Genomic DNA, 18,646 nt, shown 5'->3' with positions numbered 1-18,646 from the left:
TTCATCTGTAACTGCACCAGGACAGTGACTCACAGCGAGAAAGGCAGAAATTCAGAAGGAAAAAAGATGAAATGTAAAGAAATACAAAGGGATCTCCCACGTTTCCACAACGTGGAATCATCTCTCACCTGTAATAATCTTCCTGACTTGGTAGATGCCCACCATGCATGTGAGGATGCCCGTGCAACCACTGCTGCTCCATTGCCAGTCTTTGCAGCTCTGCGGACTGGGCGTGCATGGCCTGCAGCTGGTGGGCTGCTGACATGGGAGGTGGAATGGCACCAGGCAGATCCCGTGGGTAAGGAGTACCTAAGAGAGACAGGGCCCATTTTATAGACACTTGTTTGCTACAAGGTGTGCAGAGCTGTCCCTACAAACCAACAGAACCGACCTGCTGCAGCTCAACTCCCCCCGCCAGGAACACACGACATCTCACACCAAAGGCAAGCTTTGTAAAGGACCATAAAATGCTCTCACCAAAGACTGGATGTCGGAGCATTTCATGCTCGTGAGGTGGCTGCCCTAGCAATGGGTTGGGGATGGTCCCAGGTGGGTAGGGAAAACGTGCCAAATGGGGTCCAGCTGCTAAAGGATCCACCAGCGGGTGAACAGGTCCTGCTGAGCCTTGGAAAGAAGGAAAGAAAGCATCAGTCAACTGCCTTGGGATCGCAGAGGGACTGCAAGGGAAAGGAATGACACAGCTAACACAATTCTCCCTCGGCTGGTACCTGGTCCAGAGCAGAAATTTGGGGTCATTTTGCCTTCTATTCATCTCCAATCTAAGGAGACACGTGGATTATAACGGCATTGACCACTACTCTGGAGCAAAGAACTACTTAGAGACACACAACTGTATTTTAGGAGCCCCTCACTGTATTTGAACCTGCCATCCAATATTCAAGCTAAATTACTTTTCAAATACAATCAGGAGAGATCTGGCAATGGACTGACTTGGCTCTGTCTGTACCAGTGAGAGACAGAACGTACAAACCATATTTTTCTCCAGCTGGGGACTATCAGACTTACCTGCACAGAGGTGCTGAGTGACTGACTTACCTGACAACAGAACCCTGGTACAGACATGACCTATGGCAAACTCCTTCTGCTATCTGGGGCATGCAAACCTGCCTCCAACTGAGCCAGCCTGTGATTTCTGCATCACTCTCAGGCCACGGCCACAAACAACAGCTTCAGGAGTGCTGACACTCAGCACTATCACTTCCTACCTGTAACCCCCAGCCCTTAACAATGTCACAATACCCTGCTGATTTCCTTGCTGTACAATCTGCATTCTGCAGCAGCACTCAAATTCTCTCCAAACTCCCCAGAGCAGCTCTCCCAGCACATCTGATGCACGATGCTGCAAGGCAAAGTCTGCTACATTTGCTTGCACAAACACTGCTTTGGTAACCACCAGAACCTGCACTTTTAGTACTTGGATTTTTTTTCCCCTTCCTTGGAAGCGACTGCACCTGGTGCCTGGCTTGTCATGTTCTCTCCAGTCTGCCACCTAAAGAATCTGGAAACTTCTGCTTAGTGCCTCATCTTCAGGACTCCAGACCTCTAGAGGAGTTGCTTTAGAAATGAGCAAGGCATCGATTCATCTTTGAGGCTATTAAATATTTCTGGAAATAAGTTTCCAGGTATAAGAATACACTCTAAATAAAAAGATGCCAGTGCACAATTTTAGATGATTCTCGTGAGAACTGTGACAGAGGATTTCAGCTCAACTAAAGCCAGGTGGTTAGCATGTTCAGGGGCTAAAGAGATGGAAGTTTTTCTCCAATTTGTTTTTTCAGTTCCTATATGGCAACGCCATGTCCAGTTATACCTCCTAACCTAACAGCCACGAGCAGCAGCAGTGTCACCCTTGCCCTGTTCACCAGACACCACTCTAAGGTGCTGCCCTAGGACGCCTGTATTTAAAAAAAAAACAAACCACAAACCAGCAAACCTTTCCCAGTGACAGTGTGGAGTCTCAGTGAGCATCACTGTGGTGTTACCAATCCTGTTTCACTATTACTGGTTCACTCTCACAAAAACTACCAGCATTTCAGTTATTACAACCTTACACAGTACAGAATCACACCATGGACAAGAGGGCACAGTCTAAAGCTGCGCCAGGGGAGGTTTACGTTAGACATTAGGAAGAAATTCTTTACAGAGAGAGTGATCAGACACTGGAACGGGCTGGGCTGCCCAGGGAGGTGGTGGAGTCACCATCCCTGGAGGTGTTTAAGGAGAGACTGGATGTGGCACTGAGTGCCATGGTCTAGTAAGCAAGGTGGTGTTGGGTCAAAGGTTGGACTTGATGAACTCAGAGGTCTTTTCCGACCTCATAGATTCTGTGGTTCTGTGAAAACAGGGATTTTGCCACTTGAACCCCAGGGGGTCCCAGCCTGCCTGTTTGGGGCAGACTGACGCTAACAGCTCAGGGGAGGGGTTCCCTGGGGAACCGCCCAGTTCCCTGGGCTCACCTTGGTGCAAGGGATCCTGCTGGTGTAGGTGTAGATGCGAGTGTATGTGTGAGTGCTGGTGGTGGTGGGGCGTGACGTTGAACATCTGGAGCCGCGCCAGGGGGTCGTTGGTGAGCGATGCCATGCGCTCGGCGTGGATCCGCTCGGCCGCCAGCCTGTCGGGGTAGCTCATCTCCGGCCGCAGCTGGGGCCCTGCCAGCGCCAGTCTCTCCCTTTCCAGGGGGTTCAAACCCGGGTGGAAGGAAGCGAAGGGGTGAGGTCCTGCCGTGGGTGGAATAGTCAGTGCGCCGTGCCTGGCAAAATGCTCCATGGGGTTGGTGGCCGGGTGCAGCGCGTCCAGCTCCGGGGGCTTCACCTCGAAGCCGGGCTTCATCCTCTCTCTCAACTCCCGCTCCCGGATTTCCCGCTCCCGGATCTCCCGCTCCCGCAGCTCTCGCTCCCGAATGGTGGGATCCACGTTGTAGAGGCCGGGCATGTGGTAGGCCAGGAGTGGATCCGTGGGGTTGAGGGGCACGAAGAAGGGGTGGTTGCGGTTTGTGGGCGACATGACGTGAGGCCGCGCGTACTCGCTCAGTGTCCGTAACGCGGGCGTGTCCGGCCCGATGTAGGGGGGAACAGCAGCGATGGTGGTCGGGGGAGGTTCAAATGAAGGTCTCATGTGTGCTGGCCCGCTGAGCTGGGACTCGCCAAGACGGCCCTCGTGGGAGGAGCTGGATACCTTCTGCTGCACAGAACGGGGGGAGAGAAGTTTAGTCCAACACACTCGGCTCAGAACACTACAGGTGCACAGCTCCCATCTTTGCCTCAAGCAGCTAAGTTCAGACTCTGGCTCTCTATACCAATGCTGGAGTTCGGATCTCCTCATAAAGAAAGTTAATTAAGTTCACTTCAACTTTAAGAAGCCTTCAGATGCCTTTTTTCCCTGCAGACAGCTCTCATGTGCCTGCACACTAGTGCAAGGGACACAAAGACATTTATTGTATCTGCGCAGTGTTTTTCTACTGCAAGTGAATGTCAACACTTGGCTTCCTTCTCCCCAGCTGCTCTGGCTTCCCTCACACCAGACACAGAGCAGGAGCAGAAGCTCTCCATTTCCTTTAAGGAGAAGACAGTCCCAGAGTGGGCTGGATACACATAGCTCCATATTCAGGAACACCCAACTGCACAGGCATTACAGTGCTCCTGGGATCTGCTTTCTGCAGTGACCACCCAGGTCAGACCCAACCACCAACTCCCTCCCACCGCTCTGAGCCACCGCTGAACCTACCGCAGCTCTTTCCGCCTCTCGTTCCCGCTCCCGCTCCCTCTCTCTTTCCTTCTCCTTCTCTTTCTCTCTTTCCCTCTCCTCTCTGGCTTTCTGCTCCGCTTCCCTTTTGGCCTTTTCAATGGCCTCTTCTCTCTTCTTGGCCAGTTTTGATCCTGCCAGAGGCATGAAGTACAGGTCTGCTCTTGAGCATGAATTGTAGCCACGGTCCAGGTGCTTATAGAACCTGAAAGAAGCACGAGAGAAGGAGCTTATCCCTGGGAAAGATGCAGGAGTCTGGGATTTGAGAGCTGTATGTCAATAATAAAAAAAACTATCACTTTGCACTTATACAAAGCACTAGCAGCTTCCTTGAAAGCCAGGAGAAAATTGATTGAACCATGTTACTCCACAGACAATGGAATGTAAAATCAGAGCACAATCAGTGCTTAACTGGTGAAACTTCCATACCTGGCTGACTGACTGGCGTGACTTGGGATATCCACCACAGTGGGCTCTGGTGATGGACTCCTGGGTGGAGGGGGAGGGCTTTCTGGTTCCTCAGCTTCATCTGGGACCTCCTCTTTGATCTGGATGGGTGGCAGCGTGCAGGCTGTCACCACGGGCACCGTCCCACTAGAGGCTGCTGACGTGGAGATGGAAGTCTGGAGCGGGATGCCGGGCATGGTGGGTGGCGTGGAGGTGGAGGGGCACGAAGGAGGGGTGATGGAAGGTGGGCCCCCCGGGACAAAGGGATGCTGAGAAAAGGGGGGCTGGGAGGATACCTGATGGAGTCCAGAGGGGGGGTGACTAGCAGGAGGGGGAAGGCTCTGACTCTGGGTCAGAACAGGAGGCTGGGCTTGCGAGGACTGCAGTGGTTGGCTTTGAGGCATCAGCTGCAGAGGGGGAGGGTGTGCAGACGGAGGGTGGTGAGTCGAGAGGGAGCTCAGAGGTTTTAAAGCGGGCGGTGGAGGCAAGTTGGAGTTCATGGAGAACGGAGACGGGCCGGAGAGGTGAGGAGGGTGCTTGTGGGATGGAGCAGTGGGGAGCTGAGGGATGGGGGTGGTAGGGGGAGGTTTGATGTGAGGCATGGCCATGGGGGCGGGGGGCAGGGGCTGCTCCCGCGGGGGCTGCGCCTGCTGCAGCGAGGTGGCCGTGGGCAGGACAGGCTGTGTCACCTGCAGAGCCGAGTGGGAATGAGAGGGGGCTTGTGTCTGGAGGGGAACCTGAGACTGAGATGACTGAGCAGGCAGGGAAAACGGCTGGGAAGGTACGGGATGGGGCAGGAGGGGCTGTGCCTGCAGGCTGTGAGGGGCAGGTTGGGCCTGGCTGTGGAGGGGGGGCTGCGTGTGGGGCTGTGAGGAGGCAGGGCTGGGCTGGCTCTGCGACACGCTCAGGGGCTGCAGCGGAGGGTGGGGGGACGGGAGCCTCTGCGGGTGCAGAGCAGGGGCCTGCTGGATGTGGGAGTGAGGAGGAGGTGGGGCAGGGGCCTGGGGCTGGCTGGAGGGCTGGGACGCTGGCGGGGACACCTGCGGTGGGGCCGAGGCAGCGCTGGACACTGCGGGCAGCGACGCCGGTAACTGGGCCGGTACGGGAGGTGTGGGTGGAGGAGCCTGGCCAGAGCTGCTCTGTGCCTGCAGCACCTGGGGCTGTGCCTGCAGCACTTGCTGCTGGGCGGAGGAATCCGAGTCGCTCTCATTGTCCTGAGGGCTGGGGATGCTGGGCGAGGTGCTCCGGTTGTCCTGGTCGATGTCCTTGGGGTCGCTGCTCCCCTCGTCGTTGACGCTGCGGCTGTCGGAGCTCTCGCCCTCGCCCTCACCCTCCGAGGGGGAGTTGGGCCTGCTGATCTCCTGCAGGGAGAGGGGAACAGTCACCACTGCACCGAGGGCATCCCCAGTGTGCCACAGGATGGGACCTGTCACACCAGTGCAGGAACCCTTTGAACCTCCCAGCACAGGCAACGCCAGTATCCAAGGGGAGAGTGCCAAGACAACAGAGTCAGGCTCCTTTCAGGAGTGCCCTGAAATGCAGCAGGTTCTCCCTGAACACAGTGAAACACTTTGAGGGTGACCAGCAATGGAAAAGATTTGTCCTGTGAGGACAGAATTCTCCATCTTTGGAGACATTCAAAAGCCACCTGGACACATATCCTGGGCAGTCAGCTCTAGGTGGCCCTGCTGGAACAGAGAAGGTGGCCTAGATGGCCTCCAGATCCCTTCCAACCTCAGCCATTCTGGGATGCTCTATGGAAATATGGAAAGCTCAAGTTCAAAATTTCCAAATCCTATGCACAGAGTGAACCTGGTCAGATACACAGAGACATCCTGAAAGTATTTCAACTGAGCTTTGATACCACTGAATTAAGAGAACTCCAGTGGTAGTCTTCTAACTTTCCACAGAACAGGAAAAAATAAATTTAAATTAAAAAAAATAGGGGTGGAGGGGGTGGAAAATAGTCCAAGTGTACTCCTATATGGTTGATATTGGTATTAAAGCAAAAAACAACTTCTGGACTTACCCTGTATCATTCCACTGTTTTCAACAGAAGGAACACATTACAATATTGGTTCCTTTCCAGCCCCAGATTAAGTTACAATTTGCTGTGGCTTAAATTGATTTCATGTTTTTGGTTTGTTACCAGGTTTGCAACCTCCCCCCACCCTCTCAAACCATTCTCCTAAGAGGAAATATTCCTCTGTGGGACTCACTTGAGTTTTGGATTTTTTGGCATTGGACCTGTCAGGTTCCTCTGTGTCTGACGCTGCCTTTTCCCGCTGCCTCTTGGAGTTCTTGAGAGGAGAAGACACCTCTTCTTTTATCTTCTGCCACAAGGGAAGCAGAACACAGCAGTTACCAGTGGTGTAAATGCAAAAATAAATTGAGTGTATGCCTGTGATACCATATTTAACACAAATACAGGAGAAGGGTTCCTATGGAGCAGGAGAACTCAGAAGCTGAGATAGTCAGCATTTAACAACAACCCAACAGGCATCAAGCTAACAGGAAAAACGAGTGAATAAAGCATTCCTCTTATCAAGGGGTATTTTAAACAGAGCTGTGCAGGACCAAGTCCACCAGGAACTCATGGCAGATCAACTGGGCCAGGTTACTCTTCCAACAGAGCCCAACACCAGCTGTTAACAGAGGATGCAACAAGAATTTCTGCAGGAGACAGGCACAAGATAAGCCTCATTAAAGTCCTGCTTTACTCCTGATATTTTGAGAGGAATATTTTTAGATCCCCTCAAATACAGGGCTATAGCTATTATAAGACTACTACCTTCTTTCGTGGCCTGGGACAGCTTTATACATCACATAATTACCTAACCTAACTAACTTCAAATTCTGCCAGGTTTTCAGTTTTATAATGTGAAAACTTGCTCCATACTCCAGTTTTGACTTTCTTTTTTTAAATATTTATTTTTAACTTGCTACTTTTTTGCTTAGTGGCAAGTCTTGCTGCTTCATGTGGCTTTGTTTCTTTAGAACTCCCTCGGAAAGACATTTATTCATTGAAACAGAATCAACTGTCAGCTTTGCTCTGAAAAATCAAACAAATACACCTCCAGAAAAACAGTAACAGAAGTAGCCTCAATTACCACACATTCAAATTCCTTTGTAAACAAAGACTAAGTACTGCTTAAAAAAAAAACCTTAAAAAAACCCCAAACTGTCTACTTGTCTCAAATACAGCATTTCTGAGCTGTATGACTTCCCTGAGCTTAATGCCTGCATTTGCATCTGAAATGGGAGGATTAATTTCTCGTGAGAGCAGAAAGGTTATGTGGGGATATTTGAATGGTCTGATCACCACCCAACCCTCTCTGCCCAGGAACTCAGCAGCAGCTCAGCTGCACCGGGACATTCTCTGCTTAGCCACACAAGCAGGAATTTCTGGGTCACGGGGAGATTCTCCAGCCTCCTGCAGCCTCGTGTGTCTGACTGAGAGGCCTCAGGTGTGCTGTCCTAACACACAAAAGGCGTGGGAAAAGGTTACCTTGGTGGATTTTTTCACCGAGTCTGCCTTGCTGTCGTTGCTGGAGGTGCTGGCGGCGCTGGGCGAGTTGCGGCCGCTGGACCTGATGTCCTCGTTGATGGGGGAGGCTCTACCATCGGGGCTGGCTGGCTGCTTCTTCCGACCACTGCGTAGTGTAGACATCTGGGGTTCAACACAGACAAGTGTATCCAAGTCAGAATCTGCCCAACCCTCTTGAATTTCCTCTGCCTTACAGCAGGGGCCTGCAGGAAGCGCTCGTGCCAAGAACCAAAAACCAGGAGCGCTGTTACAACTTCTCCTTGAAAGCCCATCTGGACTTCAAAGGAGGCAAATCCTTCATTTGTCTACTCAAAACCAGTAAGTGCTGATTATTAATTTAGTACTGTCTGTCAGAAGTAAGGTTAGAAAGATGTTTCAATGCCCATTTGCAAGTCTGCCTACACACAGGAGTGAATGAGACAGGAGAGGACCCCCACGTTCCACTAAAAATAGTCTATCTGTTGGCATTCAAGCAGTCAAGCCCAGGTTCTAAACCCCCAGTTTGTGTGCTCCTAGTATGTAAAAAGGGGTCACAGTCAAGTTTATTTCAATAATTAATGCTGTTTCCCTCCCAGTTTGGCAGTTTTTCTGGATGACTGGCTACCATAAAAGCAATGAGCCAACATTACCCGAGAGTGGAGCCTCACAAGAGATTTAGAATCAATGGTCATATCATCATGATCACAAAGACAGGGAGGGGAGGGTAAGGAAAAGAAATCTATCTGCTGCTTTCAATCAGCCAAATCCAAATCAAAGACCAGATTAGCCAGAGCTGCTGTCAGAGTTCTCCCAAGTGATGTGCTCACAGGAGGGCTCCCAGCGTTCCACCCTGAGTAACAACTCAGGGACAGGGCACACCAATCACAGAGGCAAAACAGAGCTCTCTGCAGGGAAGACATCAGAACTCCAGTAATATGAGGAGACCACATGAACAGCATCTAATTTTTTAAAACTCTTCCCAAGGGCTTAACTCTGACAGGATCCAGCTGGAAGGAGGACACGTACTAGAAGAGAATCTCTAACACACTGTCAAGTGCCCCCTTATGATGCCAGTCCACTGCCAGTCATTACAAACATGGAAATAACTGATCTGAGCTTGCAGAGACATTTCTGCTCCTTTTTCCAAAGAAAGCCTCAACCTCAGCAAAGCTCACACAGAAATGCAGCAGCAGGCCCAGTCCAAGCGAGATTAGCTCAGCTGGTGCTAAAAATGCCAAGGTCATGGGTTCAACCCCTGTATGGGCCATTCACTTCTGAAGAGTTGGATCTGATGATCCTTGGGGGTCTCTTCCAACTGAGATTATTTTGTGTGATTCTGTGGAACCAGCACGATGGAGAAAGGGTCAGTTGAGGAGTCTGACCCTTCTCCGCCAGAGGATGAGGGTTAAACCTACCGAGCCTCGACTCCGCCGTGTCCTCATGCTATGCTTTCCACTGAGTCCATCATCTTCCTCTTTGACAGGCTTGAACATAAAGGGTGGAGGGTCAACTGGCTTCTCGATGGGTGGCAGCTCCCCGTACTTCTTGAAGTGAATCCGACAGTCCGTGCACAGCAGGATGTTCTCCCGCCCGCCGTGGTGCCAGTCCTTGGAGGCTTGGGGCAAGGAGAGCAACAGCTCAGCAACACAAAAGCACCAGGTCCCCAGAACAAGCACACTGGGTTATTTAAAAAGCTGCAGTTAGAAAAGTAGCTGCTTTTCTAAAGGGTAACGAAGTTGGAGAAGTTTCTGGAGAACTGTGTCCCGTTCCAGTGCACATCTTCAACGTTCAGTTTACAAACTAGTTGTTTGCTTGAGAAACTACAGCTTTGAAAGCAAAGAAAGAAGCCTTATCTGCTCTACCTGGGAGCTAACAGGCAGCTGTTGTTCTCCAAAGCTGTGGTTTCTGCAAGAGCAGCGAGCTGTGAACCTCTCATTTCCTTCCCTATTTTGGGGCTCACGTTTCCATGCCGTGCAAATGCCCAAATATCAACCAACCTTCAGAGCACCCACAGGAACGGGGCTGATGCAGAAGAGATTTGGTGCAGCATAAAGTTGTGTGTGTGACAGTCACAGCCCAATATTGATTCATTACATCACAAATTGATTACATAGATTGTGGATTATGGAGATTTATTCCTGTATAAATGTCTACCCCAGGGTTCTCCTTTGTCACCGCAATATTAATTTGCAATGGCAAAGCCTGATTAACCCTGCAAGGAGGAATGCTGCACACTTTAGCTGATTCAACCCCACATTTTTTTTCTGAACAGCTGTACAAGCACACAAACTGCTCCTGCTTGAAGGAACCCACATGAAACAGGCAGCAGAAGGGAAAGCCAGCAGTGAACTGGGACATACTGGTGGTGAAGCAGTGGCGGCAGGCGTAGCCCTTCAGCTCCTGTTCACTGTCCTCGCTGTCAAAGTCATCTTCACTGGCCGAGCTCAGGTCCACTGAACAAGTGAAGAACAAGGGGAAAAAAGAGGAAAATGGAAAATAAAACACTCAGCAGGATTTTTCTATTTCCTCTTACTTGGCTAAAATAACCATTAATAAAAATAGCTGGTGACTTCCTACAACCACCCTGCCTTGCATGGCCATTAGTTCTGATTTTTCAAACTAGGCAAGGCCAGACCTCATCAGCCTCCAGGTTAAAGGAGGATTCCAGGAACGTGCCAAGTGACACAACTCACAGAACTTGATTCAGTACACGGTACATTTCCAGATAAATTGTCATTCAGATGTCATTCCTGGGGAGCTGGAGAGGCTGTGTTCCAAAAACACAATTTTCAAGAGAAAAGAGGTTTCTCTCTAGAACGTGTTCGAATTTAAAACCTAGTATTCTATACTTAAAACCTACTTTGCTACATTTAATGAGCAGACACTGTGGTGGCTTTTGTGTTTTTTATTTTGTTTCCAGACTTCGCCTTCCAGCCCAGCTGAGGACCAATGTCACGCTCTGTTAGACACTGGCTGTATTTAACCAGGAGCAGATGTGTTTGTGGGTGGAAGAATCAATGCTTACATATAATGGACCTGTTTGGAAAACATGCTGTGATTCTTTTGGATGAGAGGCACTAAAGGACACCACCAGCTTTCCAATCCTTACTCAAGCCTCAGAGAGCTTCAACCCGTGGCAAACTCACATTTCAAAACCACGTTTCAAAGAAGAGGAGGACATGGAAAGGGCCCCTTTCCTTTGTGGCAAGCAGTACACAGCAAATTAGCAGATTAAAAGGCTGTGAGCAAAAAAGCAGCATCTGAACCACCGAAAATCTGCAGACACCACAAAACCTGTATCTTATCTTCTAAGCAACTCAGGAGTAAATCCTTTCTTTCTGAGAGCGCTGCGTTTTTCAAGCACCACCACTATAAATTCACAACATAACAGGTCTGTAATTTGTCACAAGCAGAAAGCCCTCTGGCTTCTTTTGTTCTAATCCTTAATTAGAAGAGAAGTCCTTGATGCAAGAACACTGGTTTTCTAAAGGTTCCAAGAGGGTGTTTTGTACATGCAGGTTATAGTTTATGGATTACAGCTTATGGATTCTGCAGTAGCTGCCATCAGCATTTGTCAGCAACTCGTTACCCTTCAAATTAACACAGGGCCCCATCTAATAACCAGCACCACCATAATCCCCACAGTAATTCCTGCAGGTGTTTAAACCCTGACTGCAAAACTGACCCCAGGCTAGGACTTGCTTTCTTTTACTGAATTGATTTTTATTCTCATCCTGCACTCGGATCCATATGGACAGGTCCTTCCAACCACAAGCTCTGTGATGTGCTGACTATCTTGGATTGAGCTGTAGAGTCCAGATCCTCACTTCTTGTGCACACAGAAACCAGCAATAAATCCTATCGATTCAGCAAGGAAAAACTAAGAGCCCTTTCCTACCACCTCACTACCACCCGCTCCAGAATTCTGTCCTGCCTGATCACCACATCCTCCACCTCCCCCCCATTCTGCCTTCCACACAGTCCCCCTTCTTTACAAGGCACCTGAAACGTGCTGGGTTTAGTCCCCGGAAAGACTCTAAACCTCACAGGGTAATTAATACAAAGCCTTTTATATAAGGATGAAAGTTTCTATCTCCAAATGGATGTTGCTGATCATAACCCTGTGCAGTGCAGCACATGCAGCTTGTTTGGGGAACTACTCTTTGTTTGGACACTTCTGCTCCAGTCAAGGTCAGTGTTCTCCCAGGAAACCCCGAGACACAGTGCTGGACACAGCACCCACTCTGAGGTCCTGCACAAGGTGTGGGTCACCCAGGAAGGATGGAAGGGACTTCCTTCTTTCTGTGATTCCCAATTCCCGATACTGTAATAAGCCTGGATAAAAATACAGCACAACACCAAGAAAAGAGCAGGGAAATTCAACACCAGGGCAATATTTCCATCCTTCCAGGATGCTTTTATGTTGAAGAACTGCACAAAGCACTGGGTGATCAAAGCCGCCTTCCACATTCCAGCATAATGGCGCAGGAACCGGAGAGGGCAACTGCCTGAACTCCATTTCCTTGCTCCCTTCCCTTGAAGGTACAGCACCATTACATGGCTGTTGCTGCCTGCATTTAGACAAAGATAAATGCATTGCTTTTAGCTCCCACTTACAGAATTCACTGGAGGGGGGCCTGGAGGGAGTGTTGACTGGAGTGGAAGCGGTTCGAGTTTTAATTCTCCGAAACACAGCCTGCCTCCGATGCCTACGGTGGGCTCGAGAACTTGCTGCTTCAGGGGTTTTCTTCCAATAGTAATAGAAGGTGATTAGTTCTCCCTGCAAACACAGAAGGAGTATGTTAGAGGGACATGCAAATCTGACTCGTCAGCTTTCTCCCTCCCTCGTGCCTCTCTGCGTGCACACATGTATTTTTGTAGGAACAACCACGAGGTGCTTCACCAGATGAAAGAATTATTCAGTAAGACAGAAAATAAAAAACCCTCGTTATTTTTTGTCTGCTTTGGCAAGGGAGGAAAAAAAGTAAATGAGTGGTTTTTCACTCCTTGTCTAGAAAAGGAAAGAGGTTGGGAAGCACATATCCAGGCTCCACCTGGATGCTGCAGGCACTGCTGGTCCTGGGATTCAGAAGAGGGTGCCCTTGTCTCACTGTCAGCATCCCGTGACACCTCTGCTCTGCTCAGGAGAGGCTCAACCTCCCACTGAGTTCTGAGAACAGACAGCACGACACTGCTACAAATCCTCTGACGTTCACAGAAAGAGTAAGACTCAACTCAAACAGGTACTGCCATTTTGTCAACTTACACTCCATATACAGCTATTTTTCCAATATTCCTGTTTAAGAAGCTGAAAGTCAGAAGGAAAACGTGTTCAACAACAAGTCTATAACCGTAACACAACCCTACTACAGTAAATCGTGTTTTAATTTGAATATATATGCCCACATCTAAATTAATTAAGCAGTTAAAAGAGCACACCTAGAGAAATGAGTGATAATTTCACAGCATAATGAATCTGGCTTACATTCAAAAAGTGGAGCAGCTGCCATTCAAACTGGAGGATGTAATGCTGAACCAAAGAACAGCATGTGGTTTTAATCTCTTTTCTCTTACTTTGAATCCCCATCATTTCCTGGCGACTTGTCTGCCTCTGAGGTAAAAGGTGTTGTTGCTTTCAAGTTGCAAGAGAAGAACGGAGAAGTTCTAACCAGCCTCTTGAAAAAAATCAACATCAGAACAAACATACCTGAATTGCCCACAAAAAGGGTTCCTTTGAACCGTGTTTTTATGTGATCAAATAACCTCAGCCTGCTCCCTCCGTGGGGAAATCCTGCAGCCCCTGCTCAGGGCAGAGCAGGGAGTTATCTCAGACCCGAATCCAAACCTTCCCAAACAAGCAATTAACAGCCACAGCTAATACCTGGCCCCCTGAAACACCCTAAAGACAAAAGGAGGATGTTGTTCTAAACATTAACTGCTGATATTTAATGTGCTTAAGAGTTTTATCAATGCCTACTTTAAAAATGGAAACCCCAGAAAGAAGAACACAACCACAACTGTGATTTCTGGCACCAGGTAGAAATAGATAATTTTTAATCTGAGCTGCTGCAGACTGGGATGATGTTGATGATCCTCACCAGGAACCTAAACAATATTAATGTATTATATATTAAAGTAACAAGTATTCAGAGTGGTAACTGGTGAGGAAGAGGAGAAAGGAGCAAGTGGGCAAAACATTACCTACAACTGTCGATTCTGAAGCACAAACACTCTACTTAAAAAAAAAATATTTAAAAAAATAAGTGTTTCTCAAAGAGAATTTAAAACTGGTTGGCAATGAGTACCCAACTATGTCAAACTGGGACAGAACAAGGAGTTCTGACCCCAGCACCCTGCTCTGCCACTGCCTGTTCCTCGTGTTTGCTTTAGAAATACCATTTCACTGAGTGCACTCAGTGGGCTCAAAGTCCACCCAGCCCAACTGTTTGTCCAACAGGGATATGCCCCGTGCCAGAGGCAGGCACAGCTCTGCACAAAAGCTTATGCAATGCTCTTGCAAATGAAACCAGCCACTTTTAACCTATAAATTCATTTATATCAAATCTGAGGTGTCAGCACCAAGGAGCAAGTCAGTAAATCCCACATCTTTATGTCAGTGAATTAATGTGTCCTCTGACACCTGGCAACAGCAGAGTGCAAACCAATCTGTTCTCCTCCCATCATAAAATAGGGAATGGGAACCTATTTGAGCTCAATTTACACACTGCAAAGCCATCAGGTCCCAAGGGAAGTTTAACAACTCATATCATAAACCAAACTTTAAAAAAGAAATGGTGGGTATTTATTAAAAACGCTGACTTCATGATCACAAGGATTTCCCCCCCCCAGACCCTCCTGAAAGCGCAGCCACAACCACACACAGATAAAGACGAAGTAAAAGTCTATTTATTCAACAACCAGTTAACCCAACTATGAAATCTGGAGAGATCAAACGACCAAAGAATGTTCTGTACTTCAAATTCAGTGTTGGACTGCACAGCTACAACACTCAGTAAATGACTCTGAAGTAAGAGAGAGGACGCACACAGAGAATGGCAACATCACACACGGGTCACACAGGTACCACAGGGAACAAATTCCATGCCAGATCTTATTAGCCACCTGGCTACCTACCGGGCATTGTCTACCTAAGGGATTAAACGCTGCAGTGGAGTGAGCCTGGCAGGATTAGACCCAGCTCCTGGTGGCTGCATGGGTGGCACAAGCTCGAGCACAAAGGAGTAAGTCAGGGAAGCTTTGGTTCTCCAAACAGGGAGTAAAACCAGCTTCCAGCAAAGAAGTCAAATGAACTTTAATCAAACATGCAGAGTGTGTGCTGCTGAAAGCCACGGCACATAAATTCGGGAACAAAAGCCGCTGCAGAAATCAATAGCCTCCTGAAACATTAACACAGGCCAGCATTGATCAAAGGCCCCGGGACAAAAGGCTGCCTTGCAAATTAGCTGCTGGTTTTGCTTGCAAGCAAACAGAAAAGCATGAACGCGCTGACATGAATGGCCTGTAATGATCATTTTGTTCCTGGTGATCTCACCTCACCTCACCACAAGGTCTCGCAGTCAACACATCCCACAGCTCGGAGCTGTAATTGCCAGCAGAGACGCTCTGCTGGCTGGGGGAGGGCTGGGGGCAGCTGCTCTCCCTCGGATTTTCTGGGCAGCAGAAAAATCCCGGGGAACAGGCCTAACCAAAGAGCCTTAAACATGCTGTGTGTCTCCTCTGAAGTGTTCTGTGCCAGGAACTGGGTATTGCTAAACCATGCACACTAAAATCACACAGGTTAAAGCAGACTGAGCCATCCTTCACTGCAGCATCAGATTCGTTCAATTCAGGAGTGACACGTCCTAATGAGATAAATTAAGGAAGGGTGAGACCACTGAGGCAACCACTACCTGGCTGATGATGGAAGAGAAACCTGTGTTGCTGACACTGTAATTGTCCACTTGCACCTTTACTTACCTATAAATCTAGTATGTTAGAAGGAAAATCCCAATAAAATGACCCACACATCTACTCCAACACGACCCCTCAAACAAGCAGCTCTAATTCCTGTACTGTGCCACATCCAAGAAAGATGCTATTAGTGCCCTCCCAGATCAGCTCCATCAAGGTCCAGCTTTTCCTTTTCCATCTGTGTGGGCAGAAGATTCATCTCTTTTCCTGTTCACAGTAACAGTCTCACCTCCACCTGATGCACCACCACCTCTTTTTTCCTGCAAACACAACTGCATTTTTCCATGTTAACGTCTGATTAACTGCCCCAATCAATGTAGGAAACATATAAAATGAGAGGCATTATCCAGGCTTCTAATGCCACGTTTCCTCAAGAACATCTACGTTCCCACCACTGAAGTTTCAGAAGACAGAGGGGGTGTGTTCTTCACTAAAACCACGGTTCAGCTTCCATCAGTTCTGAAATACATCCGGAGCTCACGACAGTAATCTCCTGCCAAGGCCATTTCACCCCACGTTGTTGGTACATATAGAAAAGTCACACTTTATTCTCCTTTTAGCTCCGTTCTAGGGATCATTTTTGAAGAGAAAGACGTGGTTCAGATCCCTCTTGCAGGAGGACACAGCAGTGAGACTTTCTCAGCGATTCAGAGCTGACACAAGACTTTGAGTGTCCCCCAGCCCTCATCCCCCCTAACCCAGCACTCCTGCACGAGTAGGGGATGGATTCCTTGGCATGTGGCACCTTTCTCTGACCTCTGTTTTCACCCAGGTGTTTGTGCAGCTCAACCCAGCTCCCCAAACCACATCCCACAGCACCAGGGCAGCCTCCCCAACCAACCTTTACACTCCCACGGGCGCCAGCAAACCTGCAAGTCCTGGCTTCCCACTTCTTATCGGTAGTTTTCAAATGTAAAATACACAACTGTGAGCTGTGCCCCGTGTTTGTGTTTAGTCTTGCCTTGGGTAAACAAAGGATTAAGGCTGTGTGTGCATTTCTGGATTGGAGAGGTTCTGACAGCCCTGCAGCAGCGCTGCTCCTGTGGAAGCCAATCACACACATCAACTTACCTTCAAGTATCTGTTATGGTATAACAGAGTGAGCAAACATAATAATTGCTGTTTAATTTCCCCAGAGCCCAGCTCTGCCAGGGGGGAGAAAAAAAAAATCATGGGGGTGGGGAATAGCTTTACAGTAATTAAACAGAAAAGGTAAATGACAGAGCTCCTCAATGGCTATAAACCAGCCACGGCAGAGCAGAGGGGAACAGATTGTCCAGCTGTGGCCTTAATGAATTCACAATCTTTCTGGAATGCATCAAGATTTTATTAAGTCAACTCAATTTAGCTAATGCTCCTTAAAGTCCTGCAGTAAAAACAGTCTCCAGCCCTTCCCTCCTTCACTGGATCCCTGGCTTTGACAGAGTCTTGCTCCAACATCTGCTCCAGTGCCTGTTTGCCACGAGGTGGATCAGGAACGTGGAGTTTTGGATAATGGGAAGTGTATGGAATCAGTACAGACCAGTGTATCCATCTGGCACCTCCAGGCTGCTTCCCAAAACTTTACAGAGTAACCCCAAATACTGCCACGCACTGTTGGACTGGGAGACAGAACTGAAGGTGCCCGACCCTTCCATCCCACACATCCCACACCCCAGAGCTGCCAAGAGAAGAGGCTGCCCAGGGCAGTGGTGGCATCACCAAACCTGCAAGGGTTCCAAGAACACGTGGATGTGGCACTGGGGGACTGTGCTGGGTTAACAGCTGGACTCAGCCATCTCAGAGGGCTTTTCCAACCTTAGGGATTCCATGGCTATTCTTCCTTATGAGCCCCTACCCAGGCAAGAGAAAATCTGGAACTTGTCTGAACAAGTTTAAAGGATTGAAAAAAAAATGCAGCAGGGCAGAGAGGAGCAGCTGTGTGCAGCTCCAAGGGCTGAACTTGGGCATCTCCACACCGTGAAGCCCTGTCTCGGTGCCTCTGCCAACCATGACAAATAGGTTTGCACAGGCTCCAATTAAGCAGTAAAGTCTCAGCAGCTTGTTCAGTAGCACTGATTAATGTCCACCTTGGGTGCACAGGAATCCTGCATAATCTAACACATTACCGAGATTTTAAGAGAGGCTTTTAAAAACCAAGCAATATTTAACTTAACACTACAAAAAACCCCATTAAAAATCGTGGGATGCTCTCTAAGGGATACCCTGCAGGCCTCAGTTCTCTGGCATGTTTTAGAAGTACAGGCATTTTACCTCACAGTTCCTCTGGGCATTTGTTATCTTTTGGATGGCAGTGCAGCCCTCTCTCCATGGTCTCTAAGAACTCTATCTACAATTTTAGGAGAAGACTGGCTGCCCTAATACTCTGTTCCCTGGCTCAGCACACAGCAAGGTTAAGCTCCCTGGTTTCAATTTTTATTTCATACTCCTGGCAAACAAGCTGGCCAAGTGAGAATCAGAAGAGGAGACAGGTGTGTAAGAAACCCAGGCTCACTTCCTTGGGTTTTTATGCTCTCAATTTACTCCCCATACAGGAACAGGCACAGAATTTCCTGGGAACCCAGCCGAGGCTCCATCTGCATCTTCTGGAGTTCATTTGGTTGTGGAAAAAACCCGCAATCAGACACAGCTTTGTGCTTTCTAATTGTTTCTGCTAAATGAGTACTGGTACCCTGCTTAGTCCTCTGCAGACCAGAGGAAGATCAAGCTTTGATCTCCTGCAAATGATACCTGCAGAGCTGACACAGGCCTAGGATGCCACAGCTCCTTAGAGAACCCTGGCACTTTTGAGAGTGCTAAAATAAGCTTGGAGCCTGAAGATTTCACTCCAAAGTTCCTCAAGCAGTGAAGAGACTAAATTAATTTCACTGTGCATGTTACCTAAACACAGAGATCACGTCTGTAATTCCCCCAAGAAAATATATTTGCCCCTCTTAACTA

General features: G+C 48.6%; 1 protein-coding gene across 6 annotated transcripts in view; it reads right to left on the bottom strand.

Moving 5' to 3' along the window:
- Positions 1–18,646, bottom strand: part of RERE (arginine-glutamic acid dipeptide repeats) — a 204,028-nt gene that overhangs the window by 3,823 nt on the left and 181,559 nt on the right. For 4 of the 6 annotated variants that reach the window (XM_027728783.2, XM_027728782.2, XM_027728784.2 and 1 more), the window contains 10 exons: positions 12,353–12,515; positions 10,096–10,188; positions 9,151–9,350; positions 7,718–7,879; positions 6,429–6,542; positions 4,192–5,570; positions 3,745–3,967; positions 2,478–3,201; positions 478–624; positions 129–309 (listed from right to left, as the gene is read on the bottom strand). In XM_027728783.2, the coding sequence (XP_027584584.1) occupies positions 129–309; positions 478–624; positions 2,478–3,201; positions 3,745–3,967; positions 4,192–5,570; positions 6,429–6,542; positions 7,718–7,879; positions 9,151–9,350; positions 10,096–10,188; positions 12,353–12,515 (3,386 nt within the window). The remainder of the gene's footprint in view (positions 1–128; positions 310–477; positions 625–2,477; positions 3,202–3,744; positions 3,968–4,191; positions 5,571–6,428; positions 6,543–7,717; positions 7,880–9,150; positions 9,351–10,095; positions 10,189–12,352; positions 12,516–18,646) is intronic. The other 2 variants (XM_039390836.1, XM_039390837.1) reach the window with 2 other exon arrangements.

The sequence above is a fragment of the Pipra filicauda genome, unplaced genomic scaffold, assembly GCF_003945595.2.
Source record: "Pipra filicauda isolate LSUMZ 115617 unplaced genomic scaffold, ASM394559v2 scaffold87_size3191425_pilon, whole genome shotgun sequence".
NCBI lineage: Eukaryota > Metazoa > Chordata > Aves > Passeriformes > Pipridae > Pipra > Pipra filicauda.
Note: the sequence above shows the minus strand (reverse complement) of the source record. Positions and strands in the feature narration are given on the sequence as shown.